We start from the raw sequence: 21,492 nt of genomic DNA on the forward strand, positions 1-21,492 counted from the left end.
ACACTGGCAGGCAAGTAGGGACAGCCTCACCTGCTGAGCAGATACCAGCATAAGCCCAGCCACACTCAAACCACAGACACAAAGGCATCCCTTGGAAGCAAAGGCAGGCTGTGAGCTCCCCACTCCTGAGCCCTGAAGGGCACCCCATGCTGGGCTCACTCTCCCCTTGACCTGCTCTGCCTGTTGCCCAGCAGCCTGGGGGAGCCTCTGGGGCTGCTGCAATGGACGAGCAGGCATCACCTGGGGCCACAAAGCCGGGAGTGGAGGGCCTTCAATACCGCTTTCCTCCTCTCACCCCAGAGTACCTTGCCATATTTCCTCCTCCCCTCAGGCTGGGGGTACTCCTGCCCAGTCCCAGCCTATCTGCACAGGGCTCCTTGAGGTGAAATACACACACAAATGCACAGCCCAAATCCAGGTGAAACGAGAAAATCTTTTGCTTTATTCTGAGTCCTGGAAGCTCCAATGTGACTCTGAAAAAACATGTCAGAGGGGCGGTAGCCCCGGGGTCTGGGTGCAGAATACAGTCCCTGGCTCCTTTGGCCCTGGGAGCCAAGAGGCCAGTAAGAAGGCTTAGCTAGGGCCCGGGGCAGTGGAAATCAGGTCCCCCCGAGACCCCTGGCCCCAGCCTGGGCCTGAGAGGTGAAGGAGGAAGAGGACTGGAGAGTCTTCTCAGTTCCTTAGCAAATGCACCCCAGGAGGGTGTGGGCCTAGGGCTACTCCTCACCCTTCTCAGGAGTACTAGGTTCCCGGGGCCACTTGGAAGCCCCAAGGGGCTCAGCCTCAAGGCTCAGCTTTGGCTCCCCCAGGGGTCCCTCGCCTTCCAGGTCCAGCTCCTCAAAGGAAGAGCCACTGGCGCCTGACTCGCTATAGCTGTGCTCACTGCGGGTGTCACCGTCGTCCCAGCCACGGCTGCTCACCCCAGGGGACAGTGTGGTAGCTGAAGTCTCCCGGCTGCCAGGACCCACCTCCAGGCTCACAGAACTTGTGTCACTCATCGTATCAGCTCCTGGGCCAGGAAGAGGGAACACACGTTAACTAGGACCCCCATCCCCTCTTCCAGGGAGAGGACAGACACCCTACCACTTGCTCAGGAACCAGCATGCACAGTGTGCTCGTGAATAATAAAGTGGGCCCTAGCTCAGGAGGCTCATTCTAGCTGCCCTCTGCCCTGACCAGAGCTGCATGCACAGAGAGAGGGAGGGAGGGCGGCCTGTGCACTCCTCTCCCTCCCCCTGAGTTAGCCTCACAACTCCCTGCGCTCCCACAAAGCCTGCTGCTCCCCACCCCCCAACAGTCCATTAAGGACCACTCAGCCCTGAGGTGAGGAGCTGAGGGTAGAACAAAGAGATTCAAGTAATGTCCCCTCCTCCACACCTCATTTCAGGCTTGGAGAGAGGTTTGTCCAAGGCCAGCTATAGACAGTGCCCATAAGGCATGAGGACAGGAGAATGGACCAGGAGGCCTACTCTCTTGTCCCCTCCCCCATGTGGGGCTCCCCAAGGAACAGCCATATCCAGGAAGGCAGCTGGCCTCAGCCTCTGGCCCCCATTGAGCCCTGATTTGAGGAGGCAGCTAGGGCAGGGAGAAGTGGGATGCAGAAGTCCGGAGAAACCAGTTGCAAGGAAGGAGGGTACTAGGATAAAGCATTTTAAGGGCTTTCTTCCCCTATGCCTGGGTCACCCCAGAGGAGCCCTTAATTATCCCCAACCATTACTGGTGGTTCCTGAGCCACAAAGCAGCAGAAGGGGACCATGAGAGCACTCTGCTGGCAGCTGGAAAGCCCTGAGACAGGGCTGAGGGTCCAGATCCCTCCCAGTCTGTTCCTTCCACCCTAACACGTCCTCCAGGCAAGTAGACACTTCATTTGCCCTGTCCAGGAGCAACCCCTCAATTCACCTCCCCAGATCAGAGGCAGTGACAACAGCTGGTGGGGGTGGGAGGGGGAACAGGAAGGGACAAAGAGCTCAGGCCCACTGTGTAGGAATCCAGATTGAGAGAAGGCTGATATGCCTCCCTTCTGTGTGAGAGGGAGAGGGGCAGCTGTCAAACAACAGTGAGGGATGGGCCAATTTGCCCAGATCCTGTCTCCATGGTGACGTAGCCCCAAGCCAGGAGCAGCTGGGGACTGCTTGGCATTTGGACTTGGCCTGGAACTTTCACTGCACCTCAGATGGGGACTAAAATAAGTGTGGGGGGCATTTGGGATCTGCTCCTCCAGTTCCCTCAGCCCCGAGAAGATGGAAGTGCCAGCCTACTGGCCCAGGGTCCTCTTCTTGCTGGGGCCCCAGTCATGGCTCCCAGAATAGAGGCAGCCAAGAGTGAGCCTGAGCTTTACCCTGAGTTATGGGTGGTTCCTTCTGACTCTGGGGCAGGACTCCAGCCCCTTATTCACTCCTTAAATGGGGATAATCAGTGCCCCAGGGGCTGCAGGCCTGAAAGGAACAAATGAAATGGGGCTCCTAGGCCGCATTAAACTGTCATGTTCCACCAGCCCACCTCTCTTGGTTACCCAATGGCTCTCTTGGAACCTGGGTATGGGAACCTGTCTGCTTGCCAGGAGGCTGACTCCTTCCTCTCCCAGCTCCTAGGCTAGGAATAATCAGAGGATGGAGCCCAGGGATGCCCCTTCAGGCTGGCACCCAGTATGGTAATATGAGGCCAGCCCCTGTGGGGACATGTGGACACTTCTGGCAAATAAGTCCAAGGCAGGGAAATGGCATCCCTCCAGCCCCACCAAGGTCTGCACCAGAGGAAGTTCCAGAGTCTTGGGCATGTGTCCCAGGGCAGAAAAGGCCAGGCAAGGAAGGGCAGCACCTAAGTCTCCAGGGCTGCTGGGGCAGAGAATGAAGCTGCCACCTTCACCCCAATCTCTCCCTCCTCCACTGCCCACAGCCAGTGCAAGATCAAATATTCATTGCCTCTCTGGAGCTAAATAATACATCATTGTAATAACAGGCATAAGGCAGCTAATCACCCCCTTTCACCTCTTAGCCCAAGTGGGGGACCCAGTGGGGAGGCAGTCAGGGGCAGGCCAAGCCCTGGGCAGCCAGGCGCCCAGCACACACTGCCGTGCAAATGGCATGCACCTGGCAGGCACACTCAGAGTCCTTCCTGGGTGTCAGGGCAGACCCTGTCAAAGGTGGGCAGACCCCTAACCCCCCGCCGCCCCCCAGGGAGTGGGCGGGCAGGTTAGTGGGGAACACAGGCCAAGGCGCTGGGGGCATGGGACAGCCGCTGAAGCCAGTTGTAGCGGGTGCCAAGCAGTCCTTCAACACCCCTGGCAGGCGGTGTTTGGGAGAGAAGCTGGGTGGGTGGGCCAAGGACTGGAGTGCAGGCCGCAGAGGGAGGTCGAAGGAAGGTCAAGACACTCTCCCTTCCTGCCCTGGAGACTGCCTGGGCTTGCTGACCTTGTGCCATGTCTTGTGCTCACAGTAGGAATGTCTGCCGGGCATTACCAGGCGGGTGGGAACAGTGCCCCATGGAGGTAATTAAACAGCAGATGAAGTTAACTGTGTTGGACACGGCCTCTAGGGAGTAGAGACTGCCTCTCAGTACCCCTACCCCCCACCACAACATACGCCTCTCTAGGGTGACCTTGGCTATTGGAGATTGGTTGGACAGAGGAAGTCTCCCAAAGAAGGAGGGACAGCTACTCTCCTCCCAGCTGTCCACTGGGGGGAGTGGACCACTCCCACAGGTCATAGACCGCCACTGTCACACAAGGCTCCAGCAGCAGGGACTAGGGCTGGGCCCCCTGGGATGTTACCAGCAGGCCCCCTTGCTCCTGGGGACAGCCCAGGGTCACAAGAAGTGACGGCAGGGAGGTGGGTTAAGAGCAGGCAAATTACCAGCTGGCCTGGACCTGGAGGATGAAGGCTGGCTGGGGTGGAAGGGGCAGGGCACTGATCTCCTGGCCCCCCCTGCATGCTCTCTAGTTGTTCTTCAGCAGGGAGAAAGCAGCTGTCTCTGGGTAGGGCTCCGTCCTGGGAACACCCTGTTCTCCTCTTTACCTTCCAGATCCAGTGCCAATCTTATTTCCTGTTGAGCCCCACCCAAGTGATGCCTTTCTTGAACAGCCCCATCCCCCTCCCATGAGCATCTGTTTCCAAGGGTACTCCCCGTTGCATCTGGAGGGAATTCAGGCAGGGTCTTTGTATCTGTGTCTTTGTATCCTTGCCAGTGCTAACATATGTGAACCCAATCTGCATGGATCCACGTATCTAGAAACGCAATTCTCATGTGGGTCCTGGGGTAGGCAGGTCTCCTTCCTCCACCTCTGCCAATCTTAGCCTGGATACCCACAGTGCCAGCCCAGCCAGAGAGGAGCCTCCTCCACCATGCCCCCCAATGTCCAGGGATAGGCTCCACACAGGGCCCCACCCTCCATACCTGTGCCATCCATCTGGGTGTCACTGGCCTCTGCAGGCCCCCGGCTTTTCCGCTCCGTCTCCTTCACCTCAGGCACATAGAAGTCTCCCTGCCGTGCCAGTGGGCACATGAAATAGATCTGGTCTTGCTGGTAGATCTCCAGCCGAGGGTGGGCACACAGCTTCCGCTCCTTGTCAGAAAGTGGCAGAAGGTAGAATGAGCCCTACAGGGCTTCTGACCCACTTGTCCCTAAGAGGCCCTAGGAACTATTATCTATTACTCACCCCCTCCCAGAGGACTGGCTCCACCTTTTGCCTCAATCTCCCCCAAGTACCAAACCCTTGCTGAGGGAGGCACACACAGAGCACCCTAAGGGCAGGGCCCCATACTCCAGGAGGCAGTGATCTAAGGACCCAGCAGTCCTTCAGACAACACCCTAGGACAGGTGACAAAAGAATCGGCGGGGGGGGGGCGCCTGGGTGGCTCAGTTGGTTGAGTGACTGCTTTCAGCTCAGGTCATGATCCCGGAGTCCTGGGATCGAGTCCCACATCGGGCTCCTGGCTCGGCGGGGAGCGTGCTTCTCCCTCTGACCCTTTCCCCTCTCATGCTGTTTCTCTCTCTCTCTCTCAAATAAATAAATAAATAAATAAAATCTTAAAAAAAAAAAAAGAATCCAGGGGACTGGCACTGCCCCTGGCACCAGTAAACCAACCTATCCATACATCTGCAACCAAAAGGCTGTTCCAAAAAGCACTAGTCTCAAGGAGCCATGATGCTTAGCACCTGACTACCCCAGGAACAGGGACCCCATGGGCTATGGCCCCAGGCACCCAAGCCAAGCCAAGCCAAGCCAAATTCTGACCTGCTAGACTTCCCATCTCAGGATCCCCTGGCTGTGACTTCCTCCCACCCTGGACAATGTTGACTGACCCCAAGATCTCAGGAAAGGCCAGGGCCCCTGACCCTCAGGCCTCCAGCCCCTGCCCTTGCAGACATGTTACTGACAAACCCTAGACAGGGGTTCCAGGCCAGCAAAACCCCTCTTCCACTCCCATTCCCTCCTAGTTCAGGTCTATGCCAACCTCCAGGACTATCAGATGTGGTTGGTTCCAACCTCTTTTAGCACCTGCCCAGTTTCAGCCAAGGGGGAAGAGGCAGACCCTAGGCTAGAGGGGTAGGCAGGACAAGTAGAACTAGCACTGGACATTATCCTGACTCCCCAGTGGGCCGAAGTACCAGTTTATAGGGCCCCGAGTTCTGAGACAGGCACTCCCCTCTGCCTGGACCCAGAGCCCAAAGCTCCCCTCCCCCAGTGTGTGTGGAATGGTGCACAGACGCATGCCAGAGCTACACCAAGGCAAGCAGGAACAATCAGAACAGGGGTCAAGAGCATATTGCTCCCCAGCCTGCCCCCCTTTCCTGCAATGGAGCGCAATTACCCACTAAGATGACTGTGAAGCCCCTGCCCTGTCACTGCTCACCCGCCAACCTTCACAACACGACTATTTATAGCACCAGCCTGGCTCTCACCACGAGCTCTGAAATGAGCCTTCCACTTAGCAGTAATGAAAGACTTATCGCCTGGTAGGGAGAAGCCACTCTAGGACTCCACTTGTCCGCCTGCCTGGCCAACATTAGGATTGAGGAACCCCTTCCAATTAAAGCAGTGAAGAGGAGTAAAAAATGAACCCCCCCCCCCAGGGAAAGACAAGAAGAAAGGTGAGCCCGGAAGTTTTATGAGCCAGAGTGTTCAGCAGCCACTGGGGGACAGGGTTTGTCTAGGAGCCCATAGGGGAGGTAGCTGGCCTGGCCAAAGTCTAGCTGCAGCTCAGCTAGTCTGACTGCATGGGTAACCCAAGCAAGGCCCTGCACCCTAAGGCTTCATGTGCTCAAACAGAGAGAGGACACCCCACCCCTGATACCCCAGGGTCAGTGGAGGAAAGTCATTATTTTTAATAGCTTGAGTCCAGGACTTTTTTTTGCCAACCTGGGTGTTCTTTGTGCCACCTCATGAGTCCACATGCCCAGCCCCTCCCATCTCTGCACACACCGACGGCTGCCTCTGCTTCTCCAGCTGCCCACACACTCACCCAGCCCTGGTCCTCAGGAACAAGAACACGGTGTCAGGGAACAGGAGCTGCCAGGCTCTGGGGCTACTCTACGGCCAGCACTTGGGAACAAGCATCTGCCAAACCTGAGCCCCACTCAGTGAACTGAGCCATGTCACCAAGCCCAGGGTCAGGGGGCTCCCTGAAGAAGATCCAGGTCCTTCCCTGGTAGTTAGAGGGAAGAAAAAGGCCCCCAAACCTAATCAGGGCATGGTTTTCACCAACACGCCCATGTTGTCTCTGGGCATTCAAAAGGTCCAGAGGAAATCTGTTAAGTGGTCATCAACCTGGTGGCCCATCTCTCAAGGGCTACAGACATTTGGCTTTGGGGGATGCTCCCAGGAACCAGAACCTATGACCACCAAGAAATTCCAGGGACAGTGGAACCCTACCCCAACCCTTGTCAACACTCAAGCCACATGCCTGAAGCTTCCCTTCTGGAAGTAACAGGGATGATAAGAGGGAGTAGTCCTTTTTTCACTCTCTGCTCTAGGCCGGGCATCAGGGTGGGCAGTACCAGGCAGCCACCCTTACCACCTGCTCTGCCAGCCCCCTCATTGGCAGGCGGGAGGCAGCTCTGCGGCTGCTTTGCGCATCTGCCTCCTCCGGAGAGCCCGGCTCTGAAGTTGCCTGGCTGTGGACAGCCCCGTTGCCATGGAAACTGCATCCTCCATCCTTGCCGTCGCCTTCATCTCAAAGCCAACGGGGAGAACAGAGAAACAGGGGAGACAGAGGAGAGAGAGAAAACTGGCCTGGCTACACAGCCCTTCCTTCCCTGCCTAGCTCTCCCTCCTTGCAGCATCCCACACAGGGAGTGCCAGCTGCCCAAGCCTGGCCCCAGGCCCCTGGAGGGGCAGCCTCCCACCCAAGCCCAGCCTGGTCCTACCCCTACCACCTGCGGGCCCCTGGCTCTCCCCAGTGGAGGGAGGCATGGAGCTAATTAAAAATCTCATTGACGGCTTAGCCTCAAATCATTTTAGCACATGCCAGATCCTGTCAAAATTCAGACTCAGGGGCAAAGGAGAGGAGCAGGAAGAAGGCAAAGGCGCAAACTTCCAACTCAAGCTGATAGGCAAGAGAGGGGTTTATAGTTGTCCCCGGGGCCCCTCAAGACCCCTTCCCTGTTCTGCCCCCAGAGCAATAATGTGACCAATAGGGACTGGGGCAGGGGAGGAGGGACAGGACTAGCCATAAACCCTGTCCCTAAATGATCAGGCAGAGGACAAGACCTTTCCCTCCCAGCCAGGTACAGACTCTGACGGAAGAGAGGGTAACCATGGGCCAGCTCTCAGGTCCTCACCACACAGCAGGAGCTGTGGCCTGGGCCGCATGTCAGTGAGCTGATAAATATTGGAAAATCATTGGAGGAAGGCAACACCAGCTGCTTCTCCCTCAGCTAGCCCCAGGGAGCCCTGGGCAGAACAGACTGCCAAGGGCCAAGGACACCAAGTCAATGCCACACTGGGCTGGTACTGCTGGGAAAAGGGGCCTGAATGGGCCTGGCATCCTTCCAGCCCTGGGCACACCCCCTCCCAGAGCCCAGACAGCCAGAGGCTCCAGGAAGCATCATCAGCACAGGGGAGCCTACTCTGGCCACTGAAGCTACTGGCCATCTGATGAAGCCACAACCCAGAGCAACTCACTCCCACACAGAATCAAGGGGACCACAAGGTCTCTCTCCAAGAAATGCAGACATCCACAATCCTCCCCACCTAATAGGAAGAAGTCACCATGCTAAGGTGCCACCACGAACTGCTAGAAACTGGATTCAGGAGTTCTAGTCCCTCAAACACATCTCCAAGGCTTGCTTTCCACAGCAGAAACAAGAGGGGGACTTGGAACACCACCCACAATGCAGGGATTTCCAGGGGACCTCAGCAGCACTTCCCCCAATACCCCTACTGTGCTGACATGGGCTCCCCCCGCCCCACCGGGAGTGTTGGCACACCAGGGAAGGAGCGGTATACACAGGCCACCATGGGGCCACTGCCTCAGCTACCTTGGGAACACACCACAGATTCTCTTCTCACCTCAGGCTGAGCTCATTCCTGGGTGAGGGGCACAAATTTGGCCCACACAGCTCAGGACCCCTGCAGAGGCTTAGATGGCCAAGGTTTCTCCACAGCACCCACAGTGCTTCCCCGGGGAGTTCATACTGCATCAGGGGAAGGGAGGAGGGGGGAGAGAGAAAACCTGAACTACTCCCATTTGGGCACCAACCAACCCATACCCTGGCTTTGGCTAGGGGTGGGGAGGGGTTGTGGGGCAGAAAAGGTCAGGTCCAGGTGGAGACTGAGGGTGGATCCTACTCCCAGGCTGCCCAGAGGCTGGGTTTGCTCAGTGCTAGGTGGCCTCAAATCCCCAAAAGGATGAGGCAATGGGTGCAGGCCAAGGGTTGGGTCGCACATCCCCCACCTCCACTTGAGCCCCAGAAAAAGATGAGTTCTGCTCTGTTGTCTCTACCCAATCACGGCCCCGTAACCTCCTCCCTTACTGGTGTGAGAGGCCCTGGCTTCCCTGTTCACCCGGGGCTGCCCAGGCCTGCCCATCCCTCCATGCCAGGCTGGACAGCTGGGCAGCCACACAGCCAGCAAACAGCTGTTGCATCCCACCCCAGGTGGTGGCGTCTCCTCACTGGGTGAAGTGAGGCATGCTCATTTTTAATTACACAGACACCAACGTGCACCCGCCTGCACACAGCACTCCCTGCAAGTGGGGGCTCAGACCCTGGAGGCCCTTTAGGCGACTGGTCTGCGTCGCACGTGCAAAGTGATGGGGGAGGGCGCAGCAGGCACTGCTGCAGCTAGAATGTGGCACATTGTTATTATTCTGCCCAGGAACTTCCGTCAACTTCCCTCTCCCTGGCTGCCTCTCATCCCCACTGGGCCTCCCAACAGCCTCTGGCCCAGAACCTAAACCTGTCTGTGGGGCAGGAGGTGACAGCAGGAGACAGCTCTGGGGGCCTTGCCATGCCAGCAGGGAGAGCCTGCGAGGGCTGATGAGCACCCTCCCCCTGGTAGCAGTAGGGGCCAAAGCTATGAAAATGAGGGGCAAAGGAAACAAGAAGAGAGATGGAGCTGCCTCGGAGGGAAGTGAGGGCACAGAAGTGGCAGAGAGAGCTCGGGCAGGAGCCCAGAGCCTAGCCGTTGACAAATAGGTAGCTTCTCCTTGGGTTTCAATATCCCCAACTATAAAATAAAGAGATTGGAACAGATGATCCTAAAAGAAGTGAGAAACTGGAAAAGGTGAATAAAAACACCATCACTGAAAGATAATTATATACTTGAAAAACCTAAAAGGAATCAGTTGGAGAAATTACCACGAATGTTAAGTCGCAAATTTAACAAAAAAAGCAGAGCCCAGTTTTCTGTGCACCAGTAAGCCAGTTAGGAAATATAACCGAAGCAACAGATGAAGGCTCTCTTGAGGTCGGGTCTATGTGGAAGCCCCTCAAACGGCAGGGGAGGGGAGGGCAGAGGAGCCAGGCCTGGGCAGGAGGCTGGGGAAGACTGCAAAAAGGGGAAGGTGTGAGGGAGAGAGGGGTGGGGAAGCAGGGCGCCGTGCCTGGCACCCCAGCCTGCTGTGCCTGCTGGCACCACTGCCTCAAGACTTTTCATTTTCACCTCAGAGCTGACAGCTTGCCATGCAATTTACACCTCTGCTCATATTCCTGTGCACCCAGGCCCTGGCTTCCTGGGCAGCTCGAGAAGGGGCCTCAGCAGCCATCAGACCAGGGTGGGTTGGGGCACTGAGGAGCAAGGGAGGGTGATTCCCTCTAAGCAGGCACAGGGGACCCAGGCCCTTAAGCACCCTGGCACCTATCTGGACCAGGAAGCCGCTGACCTTGCAGCCAAGCCCAGCCTTTCCCCTCGCTAGGGCCCAACCCTGGCTCAGTCCCACTCTGGCCTTCTTGGGCCCTTGTGGAGCAGGACCAGGGGGTGGGGAATCTGAGGGTGAGTGCCCTATGGGAGACTTGGGGGCTCAGCCCTGGGATCCCCCACTCTCCCTTCCAAATCTGGGAGGGGAGCCACAGACTCCCAGATGCTGCTGCTACCATGGTAGGCTCCACAGCCCACCTCTCTCCAACATCCAGCTATTCTCTGCAGCATCTGCGCAGTCAAGGACCTTGAGCCCCGTCCCATTCACAGGCTGATGAAAATGCTACTGATTGATTATCCAGCAGCAGGAAGGCTGCTCGGTGCAGATGGAACCATGAAGCCTAGCACCTGGGAGCCAGAGGCATCAGAAGTGTCAGAGGGGAAGGACAGGTGGGCAAGTAAGGAGGAAGAGGAGAGGGGGAAGGAGAGGAGGTAGGTGAGGAGGCAGTGGCCCTGAATTTCTCATCTCCAACTGGTAACTCTGAGTTCTGCCCTCCGCCTAGGCAGCCCCCTGCCCAGGAAAGCCCTTCCCCCGGAGCCTTAGGTTTCCGGTCTGTATAACCAGACAGCTAACTTCTCCTTATCTGAGGGCTCCACTAAAGGGCAGAGTTTTTCTGCTCTGGAGGGAAAGCCCCCTCCTCAAAATCCCTCCCCTTCCCTCATTCCTGGAATCCCAAGCTTTCCAGAGAAGAGCAACAGAATTCTTCCTCGGTAATTCCCATCTGCCTGGGGAAGAAGGCTCCCTCTGGATTGGTGACGGTCCAATCCCACAGTACCATCCAGACAAGCCTCAGCCCCCAGGGTCCTGCAGGGCTGCCAAGCTACCACATGTGAGCTGGTATTTCCAGAGTGGTGGCTCCCACGCCCGCCCCAGCAAAGGCTGGCTTTGTGCTTCCAGTCCTGAGGTAGAAGAGTGGGGAGAGGTAAAGCCAGAGAGACTGAGGAACACGTTCCAGGGCCTAGGCTGGCAGTGGGGAGACACCTGGCCTCCTTTGGGTATCCCCACACCTCAGCATCCAGGGGCAGCTCCCTAAGGGGAGTAAGGGAAGCCAAGCCCTGGTAAGGTGGGGGCCTTCTCTTAGCTTGAGGGTATCTGGGAGTAGAAAGTCATTCAGAGCTCAGCTACATGGCCTCCAGCTCTCCCTCCCCATCTCCCTGTGCTAAAGTCCTATTCCAAAGCCCAGCCTGAAGCAATCATTCATCTGCTCAGATGCCATCACTGGCTCCCTAGAGCATGCAGGACCCGGCTTCATCTCCTGGGTCCGACTCTTGCTCCTTCCCTGCACTCCAGCCACAATGTACAGAAAAACCACGCCCAAATCAGTGACTCTGCCTGACCTGCCTTTTCACCTGGAGAATGCTATCCTTTCTTCAAGGCTGAGCCCAAATGCCACCACCTTCCAAAGGTTGCTTTGCCTTCCCTGGTGAATCCATTACCCAACCCCCACCCCACTCTGCCTGGGCATGGCTAGACCCTGTGGCTGGGGGAAATGGGTGAGGAAAGAATTCTGGAGGCCTGTCACTCAGCCCCAGGGCCCGGTGCTGCTGAGAGTGCTCTCCTCTCTGAGCTGGGACAGGCCAATTGGCAGGTGGCAGCACTGGCAAGTGAGCTGGCCCTGGAGCCCCAGTAAGGAACCTGCAGCAGCTGCTCTCTGTGCCCAGAGCAACTGCCAATGTCTCCCTTAATGGGCACCTGCTGAGCAAATGGACAGCCAGGCTCTTCCTGCCCTTTGCTTCTGGCTCCCCAAGCTGAATCCCAGACCAGCAGCTTCAGCCCTGACTCTGCCCATCAGGCCTATAAACAGAGGGTCAATTAGATGCTGGCCCACTGTGCTGCCATCCCAGGCCCACCGTGGGGACCATCCCAAGTGTATCCCAAATTCATGACAGGTCCTGAACCTCCTGGGCCCGGCCCCACTCATGGATGGTGCAAAGTGGCAAAAAGCATATAGTCATCAGATTGATCCTCAGCCCAGGGCACCCAGTCTGGACTCAGCCACAGCTTCATCCACTAACCTTGGGTAACCTCCCCTCCCCAGGCCTCTGTCTCCCGATTTGTAAAATGATGGGAATGTGGGCTTTGATTAAGACCCTATGATTGGGGCACCTGGGTGGCTCAGTCGTTAAGCGTCTGCCTTCGGCTCAGGTCATGATCCCGGGGTCCTGGGATCGAGTCCCGCATCGGGCTCCCTGCTCTGTGGGAAGCCTGCTTCTCCCTCTCCCACTCCCCCTGCTTGTGTTCCCTCTCTCGCTGTGTCTCTCTCTGTCAAATAAATAAATAAAATCTTTTAAAAAAAAAAAAAAAAAAAAAAAAAAAAAAAGACCCTATGATTGCCTTCTAACTGCTTCCCCATCCCCTGAACAATGCTGCATAAAAGAGGGCTCAGTAAATAACTGCTGAGTAAACAACTGAGCTGAGGTACTGCCAGGGGGCCTTCCTTATGAATAATAAAGTTCCAAACCCTCCCATGTTTACTCAGCAAAGGTGATGGGCACGGAGAGATGACCCCAGATTTCACATCCCACCAGAGCATCCTCACCTGGAATCCCACTGTCAGGGCCATGTTGCTCCCCACTGGTGTTCTAGACCCAGAGTGAGCTCAAATCCCCTCTCCCACTGGCTCCCTCAAAGTTACCCAGGCAGGTTAAGGGGAAACACATAGAGATGATTCTGAGCCACTGGACAAGACCCCAGGCTCTGACCATGCTGCTGGGAGGAAGCAACAGACTCCCACAGCTCAAGAGGCTGATTCACTCCCGGAGGAACTTGTTGAGGCCCCTGCTCCTTAGTCCCCAGCTGGCTGCCCTATGACAACACCATCTGATATCTACCACTCAAGAGTTCAGTCACCACCACCCCAGGGAGAACTGCAGGGCTCCCCTCAGGTCCAACTCCCAGTTAGTCATGCTCCCCCAGGCCCTGCCCCTTGCCTACACATGGGATGAGCCCTGGTGCCTCCCAGCTCCACTCACACTGCAGCTGCCACACACAGTGTCCTCAAGATCTGCAACAGACATGCAGTTGGCCAGGGCTGGAGGGGGCATCTGCCCAGCTGTGTACTTCTCTGAGGACAGAGGTCTCAAACCACTATAAATCTCAGATGTCCTCCTCCAAACAAAAGCTCACAAGGTCATCTGGTTTACTAAAACCCAGAGGCAGAGCTAGTCCAGTTGAAGCAAAGTAAGGGTCCAAGTGCAACCCCTCACCCCTGGCAGCCAAGCCACGGGGGCACCTCAGCATAGCCTTAGGCTCCTGCCCCAGAGAGGTCTGAGAACTATGATCTGAGGTTCTTGCCCACTTTAAACCCCCTAGTAAGACAACTCCATCAACCCAGCTGTCCCAGAACTTTACCACCAAGACTCCCCGCCCCAACCAAGCAGCTCACTACATCCACCCTGCCCCCATTTCCCCCAGCTTCTCCACAATTCTGTGGAGGAAGAGCCAATATCTGACCCCCAAGGCCTGCCTGCACTTCCCAGCCAACCAGCTTCCACATGGACAATGCCCTGTGTCTCCCTAAATTCAGGAGAAGATATCCAACCATCACAAGGACCCTCCCCTGAAAACTCCTGGAAAGCAGAGACCCTGGGGTAAAGGGTTTGTGAAGATTAGGGATCCTGTTGAGAGGAAGTCAGGTACAGGGGGGCTTGGCTGGGCAGTCTAACACTCTCAATGACCTCCCCACCAAGTGCTATAGATAGCTGTGAGCCAGGAATTGAGCTCAGGGGCCTCTCACACACAAGGGATCCCCAGACCTCTCACTCGGTCCCAGTCTGCTGTAGGTGCCCCAAACCTTCCCTGGACACTCATTAAGACTGTTCTATCCTGCAGTGAATTCTGGGGCCCTTGCCTATTGCTCTGGGCTGACACCTGCCTGGGCCCCATCTCCTTTGTGGCCCTACAATCTGAAGGAAGCTCAGTTCCCTAATGCAGCTGCCAGAAGACCTCTCCTTCCTGGGGCTCAGGGGGGAGATCTCCTCCTGTCCAAGGACTCCACCTCCTTGGACTCTGGTGGAGCAGCCTGACAAAGCTGGGGCATCTTCCACAGAAAATGACAGCCACATGGTACCCAGGCATCCCCTCACACAGACGCTGTCCCAGATTGCTCTGCCTGGAGCCCCCCGGTGGTTTATGTGAAGAAAGGCAGAGTTCTAGCCCTTATGGCTCAGCTTGCCAGGCTGCCAAGCTGGGTAAGGCTGGCCAGATCACAAAGCTGGGATCTATACATCATTCTAGAATCCCCACAGAAACGTGACAAATGCTTCTCTTTGGGTTCCTTACAGTGACCTCCAGGACCTTTCTGTCCCATGAGGTCAATCCTGCCCCAGTCTCAGGCACATTTGCAGCTGCCAGGACAGCAGCTACTCTCCACCTCCCTCACCCAAAGCTCTGAGACTATTCACCCCTGCCCCCTGCCCCAGCCTACCAAGCCCTCCCTCCCATCCTTCTGGCAGCAGGGCTACTGGTCTCCCTTACCCCTCACCCCTCCTGAATCAGAAAGCCGATGGTTGCCGTCATTCCATCTGAAACACCTCCACAGCAGACCCAGCCTCAGATCCAGAGAGAAGGGCGCGCATACGAATACACACACACACACACACACACACACACACACACACACACAGAGAGGCAGCCAGCTGTCAGAGCTGGGAGAGTCAGAAGAGCCCACAGGCTCATTAGCAGCCTCTTTTCTCTGGTCCCAGGGCAGTGGGGAAGCGGGCAGGTGTGGGAGAGCGCTTTATGTTCTCTTCTCTCTGTTTTCCAGGCTGAGAGAGGCACAGGGACACCCCCCTGTCCACTGCAGGCTCAGCCCCTTCCTCGTTTCACATGGTATGCTCCCCAGAACATAAGATCAGGCTAAACACAGGGGCAGAGGTGACTTCAGAGCACCTTGGGCCATGCCTCTACCGTGGGCAGCCTGGCATCTCCCTCACTCTCCCAGCTGGTGGCCGAGCCCACAGCAGCGTGCCTCACAGACATCCCCGGAAAGCCCCTTGCTCTCTCTTGTACCCCTGGCTTCCTTACCGAAGGCAGGAAAGAGAATGGTAGCCCCCTGCTCCAGCCCCCACCCCAAGTAGAATCAAGCACAGCTGACAGGCTCCCACGGGAGGAGGAGGAAGGAGGAAGGGCTTTCATCAAAGAAGTGACGTCAAAACCAGGCAACTTGTGAAGCTGTCAGGGGCCGGGAAATTTGGACAAAGGTGTCTAAAAATAAACCCCTGAAGCCAGGAAAAGGCTTTGGTGGCTGAGCTGCTCGCCACCACACCACATGCCACATGTCCTGTTCTGAGGTCTGGAACCCAGAAAGTCTCTTCCCAGGGGTGCCCCTCTAATCCTGAGGTTGAAGATGGCACCAACAGGACTGGAGACACTGCCCAGCAGCCTTTCTTGGGTGAAACAGTTGAGGCCCCCTCAGGACGCATGCTGAGCGGGCCTCAGGCACCAATGTCTGCCTTCCTACCCTTACCGCCAGCCAGCTACCCCAGCTCCTGCCTCACCCCGCCCTCAGCCTCCGCCCAACTCACCCCCAGGCAAGCACCTCCTCTTCAGGACCCTTCTGGCTGCCACTGTCCAGCTCACAAAGGAACTCCACCTCTATTCTCCCCGTGCCCCTGCCCTACCACAGCAACAACTGTCCTATTTCTTCTCTTCCTGTCCTTGACCACCAAGGCCACAGCTGGTGACCCAGTTATTCATTCCCTAGCCCTGACACCAGACTCTTTTCACCTCCTTAACCAACACCTGTCTGAGCTCCCATTTCTATCACCGAGGCCTCGTCCCTTCCCCCAGGCTGCTCTGGAGAGCCATCAGGTTCCTTCGAATCCACCAAATTCAAATTCCTGCTTTCTTCTCCTGTTTGTTTCTCAGACAGCATCCCACTACACAGTCGACAGAGCTGGTTGCCCTCCCAGCCCCTCCACAACATCCAATCCAATCCAATCCAATCCGTGCACCAGTCCATCAGTTCTGCCTCCAAAACAGATTATAAATTTCCACCTTTTCTGCACCTCTACAGCCACTGCCCCAGTCCAAGCAACCACCATTCTTGTAGAAATCCTGACAGCCTCTTAAGCACCTCCACTGGCCCCAGGGATCTGGGATCTGGTCCCACCCTGCGCAGGATGAGAGCACCTGTCTTGTACACGTGTGGCTAAGAGGCTCAGATCACATGTTCCTTTCCTGGCTGGAAAGGAACCTGACTTTCCACCATCTTTAGGTCAAACCCATGCTCCCACTCCGCTCTTCTTACCCCCTTCTCCAAGGGCTCTTTCAGGATTCCACCTGAGAGGTTACCTCCTCCAAGAGGCTGTCCCTGACCACTCTATCCAAGTTGGTCCCCTGACCTTCCTCACCATTCTTTTCTAGCACGTATCCCATTTTTGTCTGACGTTTTTTTTAAAGATTTTATTTTTAAGTTATCTCTACACCCAATATGGGGCCCAAACTCATATGCCTGAGATCAAGAGTTGCATGCTGTACTGACTGAGCCAGCCAGGTGCCCCTTGTCTGACATTTATTACCTGTCTCTACCATTTGCTGTAAATGTGTATCTCACATACCAACATTTCACACTGTGTCCAGCACTGTACGTGGCACATAGACATTCAATAAATTCAAGTTGAATGGATGAATAAACAATTGCTTTCAAGCCCAACTGGGTCATTTCCTAAAACCCAAGTTTACAAAATGTTCTGGAGGAGGAAGGATGTGCAACAGGGAAAATTAAAAAAAAAATCTCTCTGGACACAAAGACCCCCGATCAGATCTCCTGGTGGTTGGCTCTCTTCCTTCCTCCAGGTAGGCCAGTCTGCCAGCATTGCCAGTGACCAGGTCAGGAACTAAAGGAGATAGGGCTGCTGCACAAGCCCATGCAGGGGCCAGGCCCGGGGCAACACATCAACATCTGGGGCCTGCCAGCCACAGCCTCAGGGCTCTTGCTTTGTGGGCCTCCAGCAGGAAAGGGTTAGGGTGGACCTGTCCATCCATCTGAGCCTGGAGTGGGGGCTGAGAACTAAAAATGGCTCTGGTCCAAGCCAGAGTTGAACTGACCAGGCTAGGTTTCTGAACAAGCTCCCTATGCTCCTAATAGATGCTCTGGCACCCACAAGGTCTTGGGCATTTGGGATAGATGCCAGCAGCCTCTGCCCATCTTCCTAGCTCTATAGGCACCTGCTCCATGAAGGCCCCAGGGTGTTGCCCTCCCAAAGGCAGCTTTTCCTCCCAGCCTAGGCAGTCCTCCCTGTCTCCCACCCAAAGGACTGGCTATCCTCCAACACACACATACACTAGGCCTCTCACCTTGATGTAGGCATCCAGGGCAGGATGGACACGGCGGGTAGCCAGCCAGATGGACAGGGTGGAGGTGTAGGGGAAGGTGGTTGTCACCACATGGCTGGGTGCTGGGAAGGAGAACACCTTGAAGCCAAATTTCTGGTAAAGTTGGATGAGCTCAGGGGAGGGTGACTCCTCACCCTCACTCAGAATGCTGCCCACTGCACAGCGGCACTTCTCAGGGGGTACCTGGGGAGGAAGAGCACGGGTGTCAGGGTTGGGCAAAGGAAGGGGGCTCTCAGAACTCTTGCCACCTGGGTTCTGTGCCAGCTCAGGCCTGGCAGAACCACCAGCTCCAACAGGCCACAGCCCAGATACCACGATGGAGAAGAGTATTTTCTTTCTGGAACTGATCTGTGGCCCCAGCCTCTGGCATCCTGCTGCAGGACTCATCCATCCCTTCCTTTATGCCTCCAACAAATATGCCAGGCCCTGTGCTGTGGAGGGCGAGCAGGAAGCGGGACCACACTGAACTGTGGATTGCTGATGAAACTGAGATCCTCTTCCCCAATCCCTCAGGCTGGGCCAGCCACAATCCAGAGCCTCCCGACCTCCTCTCCAACCCGTGCTCCATCCCAAGCCCTGACACACTTGCCAAGTCCCTTCTGGCTCAGGTGGAGACTGCTGGTTCCCCTCCAAGTCTCCCTGGGCCCCCAGTACCTGTATGTAACTGCACTCTGATCCCCTCCCTAGCTGCCCTCACCCTCCTGGATCCCATAAACTCAAGGCAGGCGGGGCTCCATGTGAGTCTCTAACACTTCCTAGGCCTGGCCCCAGGCCTGCAAGGCCCAGCACTCACCTCTCCTTCTGGCATCAAGAGGCCCCAAGTTGTATCATCTCCTGCCACCTGAATCTACACCAGCCCCTGATACCCTCAGGGGTATCTGATCCTGAATCTAAGACACTCATCACAGACCTTGTGCCATCAATCCTGGATTTCCCTCTACTTGAAGGTCCCTTTCTCCCACTACCTGGGGCCCACTGACCCTTAAATTCAAACTCCCTCTACCTCCAGTTGCTTCTCTTGGCATACCTTCCTGCACCATGAAGTCATTTTTACCTGTTCTTGCTTCTGTCCTCTTTCCAAGCCCTGTCAACAATCCCCTAGGGGTGTCTCAGCCCAGCCCAGCTCTGTCCTTAGAGTCTCACTTTGCCTGGGACTCATGCCCCGACTCCAAGTTCTCACTTCTGTGCAGTCCCTGGGGGTCACTCCCAGCTCTCTGCAGCTAGGGCCCCCTTGCTGCTCCCTTGAATCCTATGTCATTAAGCGTAGCTCAGGGCTTTACTGGCAGGCACTATGGTGCAGCGGTCAGGACCACAACTTCTGGAGAAAGGCAGGACTGGGTGTGAACTGTGAGTCGTGTAACTCTGGATAAGTCCCTTCGTTTCTTGGAGCCCAAGTCCCTTACACAATTGACGTATTGAATGAGATTCTCCATATGAGGGCTCAGCGTGGTACAGAACTCAGCAAGTGCTGTAAATGTTGTTGGTTATTAGCAGCTATGACACAGGCCCGGTAAGTGACCCCTGGCCTGCAATGCCCAGTCACCCAAACCTCTGAACACATAGCTCCTCCCTGCCCATTCTTCAGGCTCAAGCACCCTCCTGGGGAACCTTTCAGGGTAGCTCAGTGTCACCACCCCCCCCCAACATTTTGCTGTAAACTCTTGCCTCCATCAACTCTACCTGGTAGCAGTCACTTCACTGGCCTGACACAGCTCCCACCCCACCCAGGCAGAGGCACTGGAGCCAAGTGCAGTACCATCTCTCGTCTATAGATGGTGCAGCTGCTCCATCCATGCCCAAGGCTTGGGGCAGGAGGCGGTGCCAAGGCCTCCTGCTGACAGACGGAGGGAGTGTGCCTGTGGCAATGCCAGTCACCATGATCCTGACCCCAGCAACTTATGATGTACAAAAGAAACATTCAATATAGCTTAGATGGAGAAATGGATGGAAAGCCACCTGACTGATCATCTCTTGCCTACCTAGGATTGGGTCCCAGGGTCTTTTCGGGGATCACTTCAGCAGCCTTTATGGAGCTCCCAAGCTCAACATCCTCATTGACCCGTAAAAAGCACCACAACACCCGTGATGACCCTGCTTATAACTTTTCAGTGGCTCCCAATTCTGCTCTAGAATGAAACTCTCAAGCCCAGCATGCAACACTGTTTTAAGTGGTCCATACAATACTGCCTGGATTTGTCCACACACTCGCCTAGCACTTTTTTTGCATCCCCAGGCCCCAGCAAGGGCCAGAACCCAGGTGGGCAGGTGTCCACTGAGTATCTGAGTGGCAGAGGGAGGGACAGATCCAGGCTCGGGCCCAGCCCACGTTGCCAACCTCCTCTCCCACCACAACCCTGCACACGCCCACACAGAACTATTTGCAGCTCCCCAAACATGCCACGTCCTTCCATGCTTCCTGCCTTTGCGTAAGCTACTTCCTCTGCCTGGAATGTCCTTCTTCACCCTACTCCAGAGTCCCTTCTGCCTGGGAAACTCCTGCCCATCCATCAAGACTCAGCTCAACCCTCCTCCTCAAAGCCTTCTGATGGACCCTGCCAAGCAGCCCTTCCTCTCTGATCCCAAATGCCGACCCGAAGGAGCAGGCCTTGTGCTGCACAGTAACTGATGGTCCCTCCATCTCTCCCCACCACTCCAGGCTTCTAGGCAGAAAGGTCCAGGATCCTGTGCACACATGAACTTCTTGGGGTATGCTCAGCAACAGCACATGAATGCCTGTACATGCACACATGGGCCCTGCACATGAGCAAACCTCTTCTTCCTCTATCTCAAAAGAGGAACTCCCATCACAGGGAAGGGAAGAAGCTAATAAGGAAACAGGACTCCTGAGATCCTGGAGGTGTATCAGCCTCAGGCCCTCCCTTTCTGCCTGAGCAACCCCTCAATTCCACGAGTGAGGATACCTCCTGCACCATTCTGCCCTGGCCAGTAGCTAAAGGGCAGCCTAGGAAGTTACTCAGCAAGCCCACCACCTGCTAAGCAGCGCTGTACCAGCTGGAGCTGCTGGAGTTCAGCAGCTGAACCAGGCACCAGCAAGGAGATGGAACAGGCCTGAAGACCAGCTGGGGAGGGGCAAGGCTGGTCAGGAGCAGGGGAAGGCTTCCCTGGGCTCCCTGGAGAGCCCATGCCCACCTCCAGGAGAATGGCCCACTGAGGTCAAGGGCCTAGAAGACAAAGGAGTGTCCTCATAGCTACAAACTCCATCCACCTTAGTTCAATGTAATGCCTCTATTTTGGCCTGACCCTAGGAGGTCAGCCTGGGCTTCCCAGTTCCATCTGCTTGCTCTCTTTCCTCCCTATATCAGTCATTTCTCTAGGTACCTGTGCCCAGAACAAGAGCTGTGAGGCCTCTGGAGTCCTGGCATGTGAGAAGAAGGCAGTCCGCTTGGAACCTAAAGCTTCTGGGTACAGGTTGGCCCCAGTGCTCCTACCAGAGGGCTCATAGTGCCAGGTTGACCCTGTTGGTGAGGCCATAGTGAAAAGAGAGTCCCTGCCTGGCTAAGACTTCACTGAGTCTAGAAACTGGGCAAGACTGGTATCTTCCAGGATCCAGGAAGGAAAAATGGTGTCAGTTGGTCCAGACCAAACCCAGATGTTGGGTTCAGTAGAAATGGCCAATCTAGGACCCGCAACATCTGATGAAGACAGCTGCAATGCCTGCCGATCCCAGGCCCAGCGAGCTGCCTCGACTCCTCCTGGCCAGCATACCCAGCCCAAAGCTGCCCAAGGTAAGGGGACAAGTAGGGACAGTGCCTTCACTGGCACTGGTACCCCCAA

At 56.1% G+C, this 21,492-nt stretch overlaps 1 protein-coding gene across 4 annotated transcripts in view; it reads right to left on the reverse strand.

The window, feature by feature from the left end:
- Positions 1–413: 413 nt before the first annotated feature.
- The window catches only part of TEX264 (testis expressed 264, ER-phagy receptor), a 30,235-nt gene continuing 9,156 nt past the window's right edge, over positions 414–21,492 (reverse strand). For all 4 annotated transcript variants that reach the window (XM_021694964.1, XM_021694966.2, XM_044916983.1 and 1 more), the window contains exons 4-6: positions 17,659–17,880; positions 4,393–4,561; positions 414–1,009 (exon numbers count right to left, since the gene is read on the reverse strand). In XM_021694964.1, coding sequence (XP_021550639.1) covers positions 717–1,009; positions 4,393–4,561; positions 17,659–17,880 — 684 coding nt within the window. In that variant the 3' untranslated portion in view covers positions 414–716. The remainder of the gene's footprint in view (positions 1,010–4,392; positions 4,562–17,658; positions 17,881–21,492) is intronic.

The sequence above is a fragment of the Neomonachus schauinslandi genome, chromosome 1 (assembly GCF_002201575.2).
Source record: "Neomonachus schauinslandi chromosome 1, ASM220157v2, whole genome shotgun sequence".
NCBI classification, from domain to species: domain Eukaryota; kingdom Metazoa; phylum Chordata; class Mammalia; order Carnivora; family Phocidae; genus Neomonachus; species Neomonachus schauinslandi.